At 48.2% G+C, this 16,407-nt stretch overlaps 1 protein-coding gene across 10 annotated transcripts in view; it reads left to right on the top strand.

Annotated features, from left to right (window-relative positions):
- Positions 1 to 16,407, top strand: part of chd6 (chromodomain helicase DNA binding protein 6) — a 95,107-nt gene that overhangs the window by 50,030 nt on the left and 28,670 nt on the right. For all 10 annotated transcript variants that reach the window (XM_088390201.1, XM_088390200.1, XM_088390192.1 and 7 more), the window contains 4 exons: positions 14,442 to 14,621; positions 14,808 to 14,918; positions 15,000 to 15,202; positions 15,638 to 15,718. In XM_088390201.1, coding sequence (XP_088246327.1) covers positions 14,442 to 14,621; positions 14,808 to 14,918; positions 15,000 to 15,202; positions 15,638 to 15,718 — 575 coding nt within the window. The remainder of the gene's footprint in view (positions 1 to 14,441; positions 14,622 to 14,807; positions 14,919 to 14,999; positions 15,203 to 15,637; positions 15,719 to 16,407) is intronic.

Below are 16,407 nucleotides of genomic sequence, written 5' to 3'. Positions count from 1 at the left end.
TCCAGATGGTTTTGGCTGCACCAGTGGACCAGCCGCTCCACCTCCTGTCTGTACGCAGTCTCGTCACCGTCCCAGATCAGTCCGATGAGAGTGGTGTCGTCCGCATACTTCAGGAGCTTCACAGAAGAGTCGCCTGAGGAGCAAACGTTGGCGTAGAGAGAGAAGAGCAGTGGAGAGAGGACGCACCCCAGGGGGCCCGTGATGTCCTTCAGCTGGCTCAACACTAGCCTCTCAAAGGATTTCATGACCACAGATGTCAGGGCGACAGGTCTATAATCATTCAAACCTGTGATGGCGGGCTTCTTGGCCACCGGTATGATGGTGGAGCTTTTGAAGCACGATGGCACCTCACACAGCTCCAGGGAACGGTTGAAGATCTGTGCAAAGGTGAGTGCCAGCTGCTCAACACAGACTATCAGGCTGGAGGGGGACACGCCGTCTGGGACTGGTGCCTTCCTGACCTTTTGTCTCCGGAACATCTGACACACCTCCTCCTCGCGGATCTGAAGTGCGGGCGCGGCTTCTGAAAGAGAGAGCGTCAAGTCAAGTCAAGTCAAGTTTATTTGTATAGCCCTAAATCACAAACAGTCTCAAAGGGCTTCACATAGCCAAAATTGACAATTATTCTCAAAGCATCCCCTGATCTTAAGCTCCCAAAAGGGCAAAGAAAAAGTCAAAAAAACCCTGCCAGGGGAAAATGAGAAACCTTGAGAAGGGACCACAGATGGAAGGATCCCCCTTTCAGGATCACCAGGTTGTAATGGATGCAGAGAGGACACAAGTAATACCTAATATGAAAATCAATGAAAAAATGGATGTCGGAGGTGCCCTCGATTGTCCTGGCAGTGTCTTCAAGGAGGTTGAGCTGCAGTTTCTTCATCTTGAATTGGTCCCCGAGAATCCAGCTAGCCGCTATCAGCTTTTGCGCCACCTAACCCCCTCCCCAGCCAGGGAGGGGGTGGGCAGAGAGAACAAAACAAACTCCGGCCAAATCGGCCACTACAAGTTAGTTAAAGGCCATCTCATAGAAATGTGTCTTTAAACGTGTCTTAAATGTTTCTACTGAGGTAGTAGTTCTAATATCCATGGGTAGGGCATTCCAAAGCTCTGGAGCCCGAATAGAGAATGCTCTAGAACCTGCAGACATTTTCTTGACCCTCGGTGTAACTAAAAGACGAGCGTTTTGCGAACGAAGGTTACGAGACGGAACATAAGGAACGACTAGGTCGACGAGATATGAAGGCGCTAAGCCATGCAGTGATTTATAGGTTAGTAGAAGAACCTTGAAGTCACATCTTAAATGGACCGGGAGCCAATGTAATTTGGCCAATATTGGGGTAATGTGATCAAATGTTCTTGACCGTGAGAGCAGCCTCGCAGCGGCATTTTGCACTAACTGTAGACTTTTGATACTGGACTTAGGAAGACCAGAGAATAATACATTACAGTAGTCCAGGCGCGACGTGACGAACGCATGTATAATAGTTTCCGCATCCCCGATCGAGAGGATCGGACGAATCTTAGCAATATTACGAAGGTGAAAAAACGCAATCCTGGTTATATTCTTAATGTGTTTTTGAAAGGAGAGCGTTTGGTCAAATATTACCCCGAGATTAGTTACCGTATCACTCTGAGCGATAGTACGGTTATCTATAGTTATAGTGGTTTCCTTAAATAAGTGTTGATAACGAGTAGGACCAATTATCAACATCTCAGTTTTATCTGGGTTAAGACGAAGGAAGTTGAGAGACATCCATTGCTTGATCTCCGCAAGGCACGCTTCGAGATTACAACAGTCCCGCGGATCTGTCATCGATAACGGCATATATAATTGGGTGTCATCCGCGTAGCATTGAAAACTAACATTATATTTACGTATTATGTCCCCAAGCGGAATCATATAAATATTAAATAAAATCGGTCCGAATTCCGATCCCTGTGGGACACCACACGTAACATTATAGAGCTCAGAGGACGTATTGCCATGGACCACTCGGTGCGTCCTGTCTGATAGATAGGAATTGAACCAGCTGAGTGCTGACCCTGAGATACCAACACAATTTTTAAGACGCCCTAATAAAATATCGAAGTCTACAGTGTCAAAGGCAGCACTAAGATCGAGTAGTAACAATACAGACGACGTATTTGAATCCATAGCTATGAGGAGATCATTAGTCACTTTAGCAAGTGCTGTCTCTATGGAATGATTAGCTCTAAAGCCAGACTGAAAAGAGTCATATCGATTATTAGCGACCATGTAATCAATAAGCTGCTGCGCTACTACTTTTTCAAGAAGTTTTGCTATGAATGGGAGGTTTGAAACTGGCCTATAATTACTGAGACAGTCCGGGTCAATATTTGCTCGCTTAAGTAGCGGTTTAATAATAGCGGTTTTAAAGGCTGTTGGCACTATCCCAGAGGAAACAGACAGATTGATTATATTTAAGACGGACGGTCCTAAAATTGGAAATAATTCTTTAAGTAGTTCGGCTGGAAGCGGGTCGAGTAAACATGTTGTTTGTTTAGCCGCACTAACCAATTTTGTAAGCATTTCAAGGGAAACGCTTTTAAAATTTGAGAGGGTTATTGCATGATCCCCAGCGCTAGTAACCGGCTGAGCGATTGGAATGGTATTCTTGATCTCGTCCCTAATGGACTCAATCTTTTGTGCAAAAAATTTCATAAACTCGTCAGCTGAGTGGAAGGAGCTATCGGGGGTCGGCTGGCGCAGAGTTAGCTTTGCCACTGTATCAAATAGGTATTTAGGATTGTTTTTATTGAGATTAATGACTTGCGAAAAATAACGAGTTTTTGCTAAGATAAGCGCATCTTTATATTTCAGGAGGCTGTCCTTCCATGCCTGATGGAAAACCTCAAGTTTGGTTAAACGGCATCTGCGCTCATGCTTTCTACATAATTGTTTAAGCGTACTTGTTTCATCTGTGAACCACGGAGTTGGCCATCTACGACGAGTTTTCAGACGTAGCGGTGCCACAGAGTTGATGGCTTTTAATAATGTCGCATTGAATTCATTTGTAAGATTATCAATAGAGCCGCTGTATGCGGGAAACATGGCGGTTGCCGGCGACAGTAACTCAGATAGCGCAGTTGCAGTCATGGAGTTAAAATTACGGCTGCTATAATTCTGATTGCTGTCTTGTCTTTGACAAGGAACTAAAATTTCAAATTTTATTAAGAAATGATCAGACAGAACAGTAGTGTATGGCAGTACTGCTATATTTTAGGTTGCTAGTCCCCGGGATAATACCAGATCTAAGGTATTTCCATTCTTATGCGTTGCTGCCTGTACGGCTTGTGTAAAACCAAACGTATCGATTAAAGTCTGAAATGCCGAAGTCAGTGGTTCTGACGGTGAATTCATGTGGATGTTGAAATCACCCATGATAACTATATTATCTGCATTTGTCACTAAATCAGCCACAAATTCTGAAAATTCATCCAGGAAGCCAGAGTAAGCCCCGGGTGGACGGTAAATAACAGCAAGATAGAATGACGGTAAAGCAGTGGATCGCACAATGAGAACTTCAAATGTTTTAAATACGTGAATTGAGCGAGGCCTAAATCTAAGCTCAGAATTTGAGATGAGGGCGACACCCCCACCCTTTTTTCGAGGACGTGCCACATGCGAGCTCACAAAATTTGGAGGCGAGGCCTCGTTAAGTGGCAGCAGTTCATTAGGTTTTAACCAGGTCTCGCAAAGACCAAAAACGTTTAGATTATGTTCCGTGATAAGGTCATTAACGAGAACTGCTTTCGTATGAAGCGATCTAATATTCATAAAACCGAGTTTAAGTGTAATCGGTCGATCAGGGTGCGTATCTATCGAAGGATTTTTAAACGGGATGCGAATAAAATTGTGTTCTCTAGGCCTAACATCACCTCTCAAAAGTTTATTAGCGCGGTGAGATGAAACGACCGTGGGAATTTGATGATGAATATTTGTTACACATGTGAAGTTATCTAAAACAGGCACAGTTTCATTAGCAAGACCGGTCGGGACGGAGTGATTGGATTTGTCTACTACCCCAGTAGAAAGTGTGTTTATGTGTACTGCAGCACTATTTAAACTGTCGCGCTCTAGTCTACACGAGGAGCTATGTGTATGCTGAAAGTCTAGCCTAGCGCTAGTTAACTTTAACTTAACAGACTTCAAACCCATCCTCACAGGTGGTCTAATCACCTGTGCCCTGGCCTGCTCTAAAGTGACCTGTCATGAGTGGCTCAAACAGTAATCTATATTCCTAGAAAGAGTGAAGGCGCCTTCACGGTTAGGGTGAAGGCCGTCCTTCCTCAGCAGGTCGGGGCGGCCCCAGAAGGAGGACCGGTTATCTATAAAATACAGTCCCTGCTTTTTACAGAACCCAGCCATCCATCGATTAAGGGAGACTAATCTACTAAACCTCTCATCAGTGCCTCTCCCAGGCAGGGGGCCAGAGACAAATACTCGATGCCGACTCATCTTTCTGGCAAGATCACAAGTCCTCGCTATGTTTTTCTTTGTGATCTCTGATTGTCTCATCCTAACATCATTGGAGCCGACGTGTATTACTATGTCCGAGTAGCTAGTGTTGGTGGAACTACGCTGTTGACTAGGCCTATTGCGAGTCAGCTCCCTAAGATTAGCTTCTATGTCGGGTGCTCTGCCCCCAGGAATACACATTACCGTGGCTGGATTTTTAAGCGTAATGTTTCGGGTAATGGAGTCGCCTATGACCAGAGTGCGAGGGCCAGTAGACCGAGATGACTTTGGACGGCTATGCGTCTTACCTGGCTCATCGCGATTAGCAAGCTGCTTGGGGCTAATGCTAACCGGGCTAGCGGGCTGACTACAGCCCGCGTCTGTGTCCACCGCAACTACTGTTATCGCACTATTCTGCTCTAACTGGCGGACACGTCCCTCTAGCAGAGACAACCTCTCTAAGAGAAGGGTGCAGTTGGTGCACGAAGCCGTACAAACCTCTTGGTCCGCTGCCATACTTTGTGTCCGAAGAGCGACGATCAATCTAGTCCCGGGCGGTGTGCGTGAGTGCGCGTTCACCAGACTGTCTGGGTGGAAGGTAGCCACTGGTGATAAAACCACAGATGACACTTCCGAGAACAGGCCTGTTCCAGTGTATCGCTGTTCCACAGAGTAGTGATAACAACGATGGAGGTATGAACAGGGGGGTTGTGGGGGGAGGTGTGGTTATTGATTGTGATGCAGGAGGTCCTGTTGTGTGGGTGGACCGTTCAAACCTGCAATAAAACCTGTTTAGCTGGTTTGCAAGCACTGTGTTCTCCACAGGACGGGGGCTTGGTTTCTTGAAGCCCGTGATGCTCTGCAGGCCTTTCCACACTGTTGAGGGATCAGGATTGGCAGATAAGTGCCGCTCCAGGCTCTCCCCATAGCTCTTCTTAGCTTTCCTGATCTCTCGAGTCAGTGTGTTCCTGGCCTGCCTGAACAGGTCACAATCCCCACTCCTGTAGGCCTCCTCCTTGGCTTTGCGCAGCATTCTGAGGTTTGGTGTAAACCCCAAACCCGCTGGTGGACACCGGCGGTAAGGGATGCCGTCAAGCTGAAGAAGGAGTCCTATCGGGCCGTTTTGGCCTGCGGGACTCCGGAGGCAGCTGACAGGTACCGGATGGCCAAGCGGAACGCGGCTTCAGCGGTTGCTGAGGCGAAAACCCGGGCGTGGGAGGAGTTTGGCGTGGCCATGGAGAATGACTTCCGGATGGCTTCGAGGAAATTCTGGACCACCATTCGGCGTCTCAGGAGGGGGAAACAGTGCACCGTCAACACTGTTTACAGTGGAGATGGCGTACTGCTGACCTCGACTCGGGACGTCGTGAGTCGTTGGGTAGAATACTTCGAAGACCTCCTCAATTCCACCTACACGCCTTCCATTGTGGAAGCAGGGCCTGGAGACTCTGAGGTGGACTCTCCAATCTCTGGGGTCGAAGTCACTGAGGTAGTTAAAAAACTCTTCGGTGGCCAGATGGATGACATCCGCCCGGAGTTATTAAAGTTATTAATGTTGTGGGGCTGTCATGGCTGACACGCCTCTACAACATTGCGTGGACATCGGGCACGGTGCCTCTGGATTGGCAGACTGGGGTGGTGGTTCCCCTCTTTAAGAAGGGGGACCAGAGGGTGTGTTCCAATTACAGGGGAATCACACTCCTCAGCCTCCCTGGTAGAGTCTATTCAGGGGTGCTGGAGAGGAGGGTCCGTCGGCAGGTCGAACCTCGGATTCAGGAGGAGCAGTGTGGCTTTCGTCCTGGCCGTGGAACAGTGGACCAGCTCTACACCCTCGGCAAGATCCTCGAGGGGCCATGGGAGTTCGCCCAACCAGTCCACATGTGTTTTGTGGACTTGGAGAAGGCGTTCGACCTTGTCCCACGGGAAGTTCTGAGGCAGGTGCTTCGGGAGTACGGGATGCCGAGCCAACTGATAAGGGCGATTCGGTCCCTGTATCACCGATGCCAGAGTCTGGTCCGCATTTCTGGTAGTAAGTCGGATTCGTTTCCAGTGAGGGTTGGACTCCGCCAAGGCTGCCCTTTGTCTCCGATTCTGTTCATAATTTTTATGGAATTTCAAGGCGCATCCAAGGCGTTGAGGGTGTCTGGTTTGGGGACCTCAGGATCACGTCTCTGCTTTTTGCAGATGACGTGGTGCAGTTGGCTTCTTCAAGCCATGATCTCCAGCTTTCAATGGAGCGGTTCGCAGCCGAGTGTGAAGCGGTCGGGATGAGGGTCAGCACCTCCAAATCCGAGTCCATGGTCCTCGGTCGGAAAAGGGTGGAATACCCTCTCCGGATCAGGGATGAGATCCTGCCCCTAGTGGAGGAGTTCAAGTATCTTGGGGTCTTGTTCACGAGTGAGGGCAGGTTGGAGCGCGAGATCGACAGGCGGATCGGTGCAGCGTCTGCAGTAATGCGCACTCTGTACTGAGCTCTCGTGGTGAAGAGAGAGCTGACCCAAAAGGCAAAGCTCTCGATTTACCGGTCGATCTATGCTCCTACCCACACCTATGGTAACGAGCTATGGGTCGTGACCGAAAGAACGAGATCCAGGATACAAGCGGCCGAAATGAGTTTCTTCCGCAGGGTGTCCGGGCTCTCCCTTAGCGATAAGGTGAGAAGCTCGGTCATCCAGGAGAGACTCGCAGTAGAGCCGCTGCTCCTCCATGTTGAGAGGAGCCAGATGAGGTGGCTCGGGCATCTCATCAGGATGCCTCCTGGATGTTCCGGGCATGTCCCGCCGGTAGGAGACCCCGGGGACGACCCAGGACGCGCTGGAGACTATGTCTCTCAGCTGGCCTGGGAACGCCTTGGGATCCCCCGGGATGAGCTGGATGAAATGGCTGGGGAGAGGGAAGTCTGGGAGTCCCTCCTAAAGCTGCTGTCCCCGCGACCCGACCTTGGATAAACGGAAGAAGATGGATGGATGGATTATCAAACCATCTGTGTCATTCCAAATCATTGAATCCATCGATTGTCCTTTGTCAACAATGCCACGTGCGTGCTGCGCCGCTGACCGCAGTTGCACTTAAAATTATTCCACAGGTAAATATAACGATATATAAATTGTATATCAAATAACTATTATATCAGCAATATTATCAAACAATCTGTGTCACTCCAAATCATTAAATCCATCGATCATCCTTTATGTCAACAATGCCGGATGCGCGCCGCTGACGGCGGTTGCACTTCAAATCATTCCACTGGCCCATATAACGATATATAAATTATATATCAAATAACTATCATATAAGCAATATTATTATCAAACCATGTGTCAGTCCAAATCATTAAATCCATCGATCGTCCTTTATGTCAACAATGCCGCATGCGCGCCGCGCCGCTGACGGCGGTTGCACTTCAAATGATTCCACAGGCCCATATATCGATATATAGATTACCGTATTTGCCGGTGTATAAGTCGACTCGGTGTATAAGTCGACCCCCTAAAATTCGAGGGAAATTTACGATTTTATGATATATCCTTTGTATAAGTCGAGCTCAATTGTTGCATTATATAAAACTTCAAAATTCAATCAGAAATATGCGAAATTTATTGACGAAATGTGTTAAAATTCGCGAGTTTGTAACGAGCGATCTATACGCCATTTTAAATATTATTTACTTCATGACCCTGTGATATTACACGCCGAGAGAGACTAACAACAATGAACACTCTTAGAAACTGGTTTATTTTTAGTTAAGAAACAACAAATTATAAAGTGATTGCCGGTACATAGAGTTCAAAATTCGTCTTCATCGTTGCTATTTCCGAAAAGCTCGTTCCATTCGTTTTCGTTTAGTTTGTCGTCATAAAGGACATCTTCTTGGTCTTCTCTATCCTCAGTTTCCTCCTCCTCTTCCCAGATAAGGTTGTCTTCTGTCCCATCGAGAGCGTTTGGCGAATATTTTCTAAGTGCCAACGGCTCTTGTGCCATAAAGAGTCCGCCTCGGCTGGTTCCCCATGTCGGCAAGAACAAGTGAAAATTCGGCCTCTTCCCCTGGAAGTCTGGCCAAGTTTGGCAAATATTTTCAAAGTGCAAACGACTCAACCGCCGTAAAGTGTCCGCCTCGGCTGGTCCCCGTGTCGGCCACCACAAGTGAAAATTCGGCCTCTTCCCCGGGAAGTCCGGCCAAGTTTGGCGAATATTTTCTAAGTGCCAACGACTCAACCGTCGTAAAGTGTCCGCCTCGGCCGGTTCCCCATGTCGGCCACCACAAGTGAAAATTCGGCCTCTTCCCCTGGAAGTCCGGCCGACTTTGGCGAATATTTTCTAAGTGCCAACGGCTATTCCGCCGTTAAGTGTCCGACTCGGCTGGTTCCTCCGGTCGGCCAGAACAAGTGAAAATTCGGCCTCTTCCCCTGGAAGTCCGGCCGACCTTGGCGAATATTTTCTAAGTGCCAACGTCATTCATTTAGACATGGCGATTGAATGTTTACGTACCGGTAGTTATTGTCGTTGCTTGACGCGCGATGACTTGCACATTCGCTCAATACCCAGTACTTCCCCCTAGCAGTCATCGTCGCTGCCTGGCTTTCGATGTCATATTGAGGTGAGAATATTTGAAATTGTTGCTGAGGATGCGTGTTAATGCGACGAACGCTTTATAATGATTCAGTTTCTCGCTGTTTGATGAGCCTGACGGACGCACACCCACGCACAATGAGATGCATGAGAAACGGCCTTGGTTACCATCACATTTGAAGCGATGAATACGAAGTTAAATTTTATGACTCGGTGTATAAGTCGAGGTCGATATTTTTCGGTCGATTTTGGATCGCGAGTCGTCACCCCTCCGCGAGTCGTCACCTTATCGTGGTGGAGGGGTTTGCGTGCCCCTATGATCCTAGGAGCCATGTTGTCGGGGGCTTCATGCCCCTGGTAGGGTCACCCATGGCAAACGGGTCCTAGGTGAGGGGTCAGACAAAGCACGGCTCACCCAAGCCCCTTATGATGAAAAAAATTAATGGACTTTGTTTTCCCTCGCCCGGACGCGGGTCTCCCTCTGGAGCCAGGCCTGGAGGCGGGGCTCGAAGGCGAGCGTCTGGTGGCCGGGCCTTCGCCCATGGGGCCCGGCCGGGCATAGCCCGAAATGGAAACGTGGGTCCCCCTTCCCATGGGCTCACCACCTGTGGGAGGGGCCGAAGGGGTCGGGTGCAATGTGAGCTGGGCGGCAGCCAAAGGCAGGGACCTTGGCGGTCTGATCCCCAGCTGCAGAAGCTGGCTCTTGGGACATGGAATGTTACCTCTCTGGCTGGAAAGGAGCCCGAGCTGGTGTGCGAGGCAGAAAGATTCCGACTAGATATAGTCGGACTAGCCTCCACACACAGTTTGGGTTCCGGTACAAGCCCTCTCGAGAGGGGCTGGACTCTCTTCCACTCTGGAGTTGCCCACGGTGAGAGGCGTCGAGCAGGTGTGGGTATACTTATTGCCCCCCGGCTGGGCGCCTGCACATTGGGGTTCACCCCGGTGAACGAGAGGGTAGCCTCCCTCCGCCTTCGGGTGGGGGGACGGGTCCTGACTGTTGTTTGTGTCTATGCACCAAACAGCAGCTCAGAGTACCCACCCTTCTTGGGGTCCCTGGAGGAAGTGCTGGAGAGCGCTCCTTCTGGGGACTCTATCGTTCTACTGGGTGACTTCAATGCTCACGTGGGCAATGACGGTGAGACCTGGAAGGCCGTGATTGGGAGGAACGGCCCCCCTGATCTGAACCTGAGCGGTGTTCTATTGTTGGACTTCTGTGCTCGACACGGATTTTCAATAATGAACACCATGTTCAAACATAAGGGTGTCCATGTGTGCACTTGGCACCAGGACACCCTAGGCCGCAGTTCGATGATCGACTTTGTAGTCGTGTCATCGGATTTGCGGCCGCATGTTTTGGACACTCGGGTGAAGAGAGGGGCGGAGCTGTCAACTGATCACCACCTTGGCTCCGATGGTGGGGGAAGATGCCGGTCCGACCTGGCAGACCCAAACGCTCTGTGAGGGTCTGCTGGGAACGTCTGGCAGAATCTCCTGTCAGGAAGAGCTTCAACTCCCACCTCCGGCAGAGCTTTTCCCACGTCCAGAGGGAGGCGGGGGACATTGAGTCTGAGTGGACCATGTTCCGCGCCTCCATTGTTGAGGCGGCCGACCGGAGCTATGGCCGTAAGGTTGTTGGTGCCTGTCGTGGCGGCAATCCCCAAACCCGCTGGTGGACACCGGCGGTAAGGGATGCCGTCAAGCTGAAGAAGGAGTCCTATCGGGCCGTTTTGGCCTGCGGGACTCCGGAGGCAGCTGACGGGTACCGGATGGCCAAGCGGAACGCGGCTTCGGCGGTTGCTGAGGCAAAAACCCGGGCGTGGGAGGAGTTCGGTGAGGCCATGGAGAATGACTTTCGGACGGCTTCGAGGAAATTCTGGTCCACCATCCGGCGTCTCAGGAGGGGGAAGCAGTGCAACGTCAACACTGTTTACAGTGGGGATGGCGTGCTGCTGACCTCGACTCGGGACGTTGTGAGTCGTTGGGGAGAATACTTCGAAGACCTCCTCAATTCCACCTACACGCCTTCCATTGAGGAAGCAGGGCCTGGAGACTCTGAGGCGGATTCTCCAATCTCTGGGGTCGAAGTCACTGAGGTAGTCAAAAAACTCCTCGGTGGCAAGGCCCCGGGGGTGGATGAGATCCGCCCGGAGTTCTTAAAGGCTCTGGATGTTGTGGGGCTGTCATGGCTGACACGCCTCTACAACGTTGCGTGGACATCGGGGACAGTGCCTCTGGATTGGCAGACTGGGGTGGTGGTTCCCCTCTTTAAGAAGGGGGACCGGAGGGTGTGTTCCAATTACAGGGGAATCACACTCCTCAGCCTCCCTGGTAAGGTCTATTCAGGGGTGCTGGAGAGGAGGGTCCGTTGGGAGGTCGAACCTCGGATTCAGGAGGAGCAGTGTGGCTTTCGTCCTGGCCGTGGAACAGTGGACCAGCTCTACACCCTCGGCAGGATCCTCGAGGGTGCATGGGAGTTCGCCCAACCAGTCCACATGTGTTTTGTGGACTTGGAGAAGGCGTTCGACCGTGTCCCTCGGGAGGTTCTGTGGAGGGTGCTTCGGGAGTACGGGGTGCCGAGCCAACTGATAAGGGCGGTTCGGTCCCTGTATCACCGATGCCAGAGTCTGGTCCGCATTTCCGGCAGTAAGACGGATTCGTTCCCAGTGAGGGTTGGACTCCGCCAAGGCTGCCCTTTGTCACCGATTCTGTTCATAATTTTTATGGACAGAATTTCTAGGCGCAGCCGAGGCGTTGAGGGGGTCCGGTTTGGGGACCTCAGCATCGCGTCTCTGCTTTTTGCAGATGACGTGGTGCTGTTGGCTTCTTCAGGCCGTGATCTCCAGCTCTCGGCAAATACGGTATACATCAAATAACTATTATGTAAGCAATAATATTATCAAACCATCTGTGTCACTCCAAATCATTAAACCCATCGATCGTCCTTGATGTTAACAATGCCGGGTGCGCGCCGCTGACGGCGGTTGCACTTCAAAATATTCCACAGGCCCATATACCGTAATTTCCGGACTATAAGTCACGGTTTTTTTCATAGTTTGGGTGGGGGGGGCGACTTATACTCAGGAGCGACTTATATATGTATTTTTTTCACAAATTTTTACTTGATCATTAAGACATCACTTACAAGTATAGTACCACTTCCCATGTTATTTTTAGTATAGTTGATCACTTCACATGCTTTTATATCTTTATCTTGAACATATTCAAAACATAAAAATAGAAAAAACATCAAATAAAGCAATTAACACTTTAAAGCACCATATCCAAGTCCACTGTCTGCTGTATGTACACTTCCTCCATTTTTGCTCCTCTTGTATTTATTATTATTATTTATTATTATTATTTATTATTATTTGTTTATTTATCATTTATTCAACACTCTTATTTATTCATTGTTTGTGCCTTCTTGGGTTTTTTTTGTGTTGCTTGTATGCATATGTGTACTATCTCACCGAGGGATAGTGGAAACGTAATTTCAATCTCTTTGTGTGTCTTAGTATATTAAAAAAATAAAAAAATAAAAAATCGACGATAAAGCAGACTTTGACTTTGATAAAACAACCAAAAAAAATTATATTTTCAGACGAAACTGGATGAGGGCGCTCTAAATTTCACCGTTCGCCGTGACTCATCAACTGGGTGGGCTTAAGAAAAATGGCACCAAAAAGAAACTCATATTTTGCAGGTTACAAACTTCAAGTTGTAAAATATGCAGCTGAAAACAGTAACCGAGCAGCAGAAAGAAAGTTTGGAGAACCGTGATGTACCAATGGATTACTATTTCAAGTGACGTCAGTAGCGCGGCGCGGCGGTTGTTTACATACAAACGTGCCCACATAAGGACTACCGGCATCATTAGCGGTGATCATTTCTAAGTGACATGGAGGACAAAGAGTTTGAAGGAATTAAGGATTTGGAGTGACATAGAAGGTTTGAAAAACTATTATGGCTTTTACGCACGCCCGGTCCTAGTCTACTGAGTCGGGGGCCGGCGCTCGGCCGAGTGGCTGTCCGCGAACGGTGCGCGGGGCTCGGACATGGCCATTACGCACGCCGATCTGTCTGGAAGTCCACGCCGCCACACGCTTGGAAGTTTATTTTGTTTAATAAAGAGCCGTTTACCAAGCCCACGTCTATCCTTGTACTTTGTTAACGCTACAATATAGTTATATAGTAGATCTGTGGAATAAAGACGAGGCTGACGTCAGGGCGCACGCGCGGCGATGTTGACAAAGGACGAGGAATTTGATCGATGGATTTAATGGAATTAAAGTGCACGGATGGTTTGATAATATTATTGGCTTGTATTATAGTTATTTGAAATATAGTTTATCTATTGTTATATGAGCCTGTGGAATATTTTGAAGTGCAAGCGCCCTCAGCCGTGCGCACCCATTGTTGACAAAGAACGATCGATGGATTTAATGAATTGGAGTGACACCGATGGTTTTATAAACATGTTATTCATGTAATAGTTGTCCTTAATCACTCTATATGTTACGTCAGGCGCGTTCTCAACTCTTTGTGTTTGTCACGTTAGCATACCTATCGTTTAGCCTGTTGTTGCTAATTAATGAATTGGAGTGACACCGATGGTTTTATAAACATGTTATTCATGTAATAGTTGTCCTTAATCACTCTATATGTTACGTCAGGCCCGTTCTCAGCTCTTTGTTTGAGTTTGTCACGTTAGCATACCTATCGTTTAGCCTGTTGTTGCTATCGTTTAGCCTGTTGTTGCTCGTTCATGACTGTTTTTGGTGTGGGATTTTGTCGAATAAATTGCCTCCAAAATGCGATTTATATTCCGGAGCGATTTATATATGTTTTTTTTCACTTTTTGGGGCATTTTATGGCTGGTGCGATTTATACTCCGGAGCGACTTATAGTCCAGAAAATACGGTAATTATAAACAACAATTTTATCAAACAATCTCTGTCACTCCAAGTCATTAAATCCCGTGATCAAATCCTTTGTCCTTTATGTAAAACACCACCGCATATGCGCCGCGCTGGAGTTGCAATTCAGATTACGGTTATCCCTTGCTACATCGCGGTTTGTTTATCGCAGTTTCACTACATCGCGGATTTTTGAATTTTGAACATCTGTGAATAATTTCACATATAAATTGCTCCTGAGTATAAATTGCCCCCCCCACACCCAAACTATGAAAAAAAAAAACCGATTTATAGTCTGAAAAATACGGTATTTGAAAATGGAGGCAAGCCAAAATGGAAATCACAATGTCCTTTCGAAGGACGCTCCGCAGGACGAGCGACAGCAAGTCGGGGCTACGATTGGGTGTAGTGCGCGTTGGTGACAACGTTCAGGTTTCGGCAGGTCTGTGATGCGCTTTGGGGCGTGGGTGCAGGTGCAGCAGCTGTCCAAGCTGGAGCTGGAGGACTTGCTGAAGAAAGGCGCCTACGGTGCTCTGATGGACGAAGAGGACGAAGGCTCCAAGTTCTGCGAGGAGGACATCGACCAGATCCTGCAGAGACGTACGCAGACCATCACCATCCAGTCGGAAGGCAAAGGCTCCACCTTTGCCAAGGTGAGTCACAAAGAGTCATCGTTTTCTCTTATTGCTCGTTCTCTGTTTTGATTGCTACGTCTGTTTTGGCCGTTTATAATGAGTCAGAGTTCTTGCTCAGCTTTCGGGTCCAATCGCTCTGTCAAATCCAGTTTGTGACATGTCAACTTTTTCTTTTGTTGATGTTGTCCTCCCCCCCTCCTCCAGGCCAGCTTTGTCTCCTCGGGTAACCGCACAGACATCTCTCTTGACGACCCCAACTTCTGGCAGAAGTGGGCCAAGATCGCTGAAGTGGAGATTGACTCCAAGTCGGAGAAGGTACAAAAAAGATGAGCTGACGATGCAATTCGCATCTTTGCTGATCCGCCTCCCTTCCGCCCTGGCCCGCGCAATGCTCAGGAGTCGCTGGTGATTGACACGCCCCGCGTCAGGAAGCAGACACGCCACTACAATTCCTTCGAGGATGATGAGCTAATGGAGTTCTCGGAGCTGGACAGCGACTCGGAGGAGAAGCCGTGCCGCACCCGCCGCCTGGGGGAGCGCAGCCGCCGCTACCTGCGTGCCGAGTGCTTCCGCGTGGAGAAGAACCTGCTCATCTTTGGGTACAATCAAGTTGGCGTCATCTGTTAGGGCAGCAACCACTTGGATTATTTTAAGAGGCGATTCATCTGTCCATAACTTTGTCATTGGATCAGATTTCATTTAAAAAAACAAAACAAAACTGACAGTGCAGAAAATCAATGGCCAATCATAAATTAGGATTCAATTCCTGATTGGTATGTTACATGTCAGAAAGTTGCTAAAAATGTTTAGCTTTCTTTTCCAAAGTAGAAGCAGATATTTGCAAACGTCTTATTTTGCTAAAGGCAATGATAATCAGTCCGTTTTCATGGAGGACTACAAAAATGTGACAGTCGGTACTGTTTACGGGCTGAAGGTCCGAGGAGTTGATCAAATAGAAATCAGGAATTATGCTGTACAGGCATGTCATATGCATGGAAGATTACTGAGTTTTTGGATCTTGGTGGTGTGTGTAGGTGGGGCCGCTGGAAGGACATCCTCCACCACGGTCGCTTCAAGTGGCACCTGACCGAGAGAGACATGGAGGCCATCTGCAGGTCACCCGCCGCCGACATGTTACAGCACGCATGGATGATTGATTTGGAACAGATCAATGTATGATAGATGGATGATGAATTAGTGAAACATTAAACAGACAAACATTGTTGATCCAAGAAAGAACGGATGATGAGTGAATAGTTGCTTGCATGTTACAAGGATGAAAAAATAAAACGGTGCCTCAATAATGATGATGGTCGCTGAGGAGTGCTTTATGAATGAATGGATGGACAGACAGACGGATGGATAAGATCACTAGATGTGGGTGTGCATGTCTGAGTGGTTGGATGAATGGATGGTTCCTGGATGGATGTTGAGATGGTGGTCGACCAATGGATTGGGAATTGATACAGTATGTATGCAGATGGATAGATGAATGAATTGGGGAATCATTTCTATAAATGAATTGTTGATCTAAATCAGGGGTGTCAAACTCATGTTTTTCGTGGGCCGCATTGTAGTCATAGTTTCTATCGGAGGGTCATTATGACTGTCAACCCAAATAAATGTATGAGCACCTCATATTATATACAGTAAAAGCTACAAAACAAACTGACAAACAACTCGTTTTCAAATCAGACGAGTAAAAGCTGGTCAAATATTAAAAGAAAAAAAGATATTAAAAGTGAAGACAATTTGCAATTCTAGTAATGACACACGCATTTGATGCACAATTTGTCTTCGCGGG

The sequence above is a fragment of the Syngnathus floridae genome, chromosome 11 (genome assembly GCF_059516105.1).
Source record: "Syngnathus floridae isolate MCC-2025c chromosome 11, RoL_Sflo_1.0, whole genome shotgun sequence".
In the NCBI taxonomy this organism is placed as follows: domain Eukaryota; kingdom Metazoa; phylum Chordata; class Actinopteri; order Syngnathiformes; family Syngnathidae; genus Syngnathus; species Syngnathus floridae.
The sequence above is the reverse complement of the archived record's forward strand: the minus strand, read 5'-3'. Positions and strand labels throughout refer to the sequence as shown.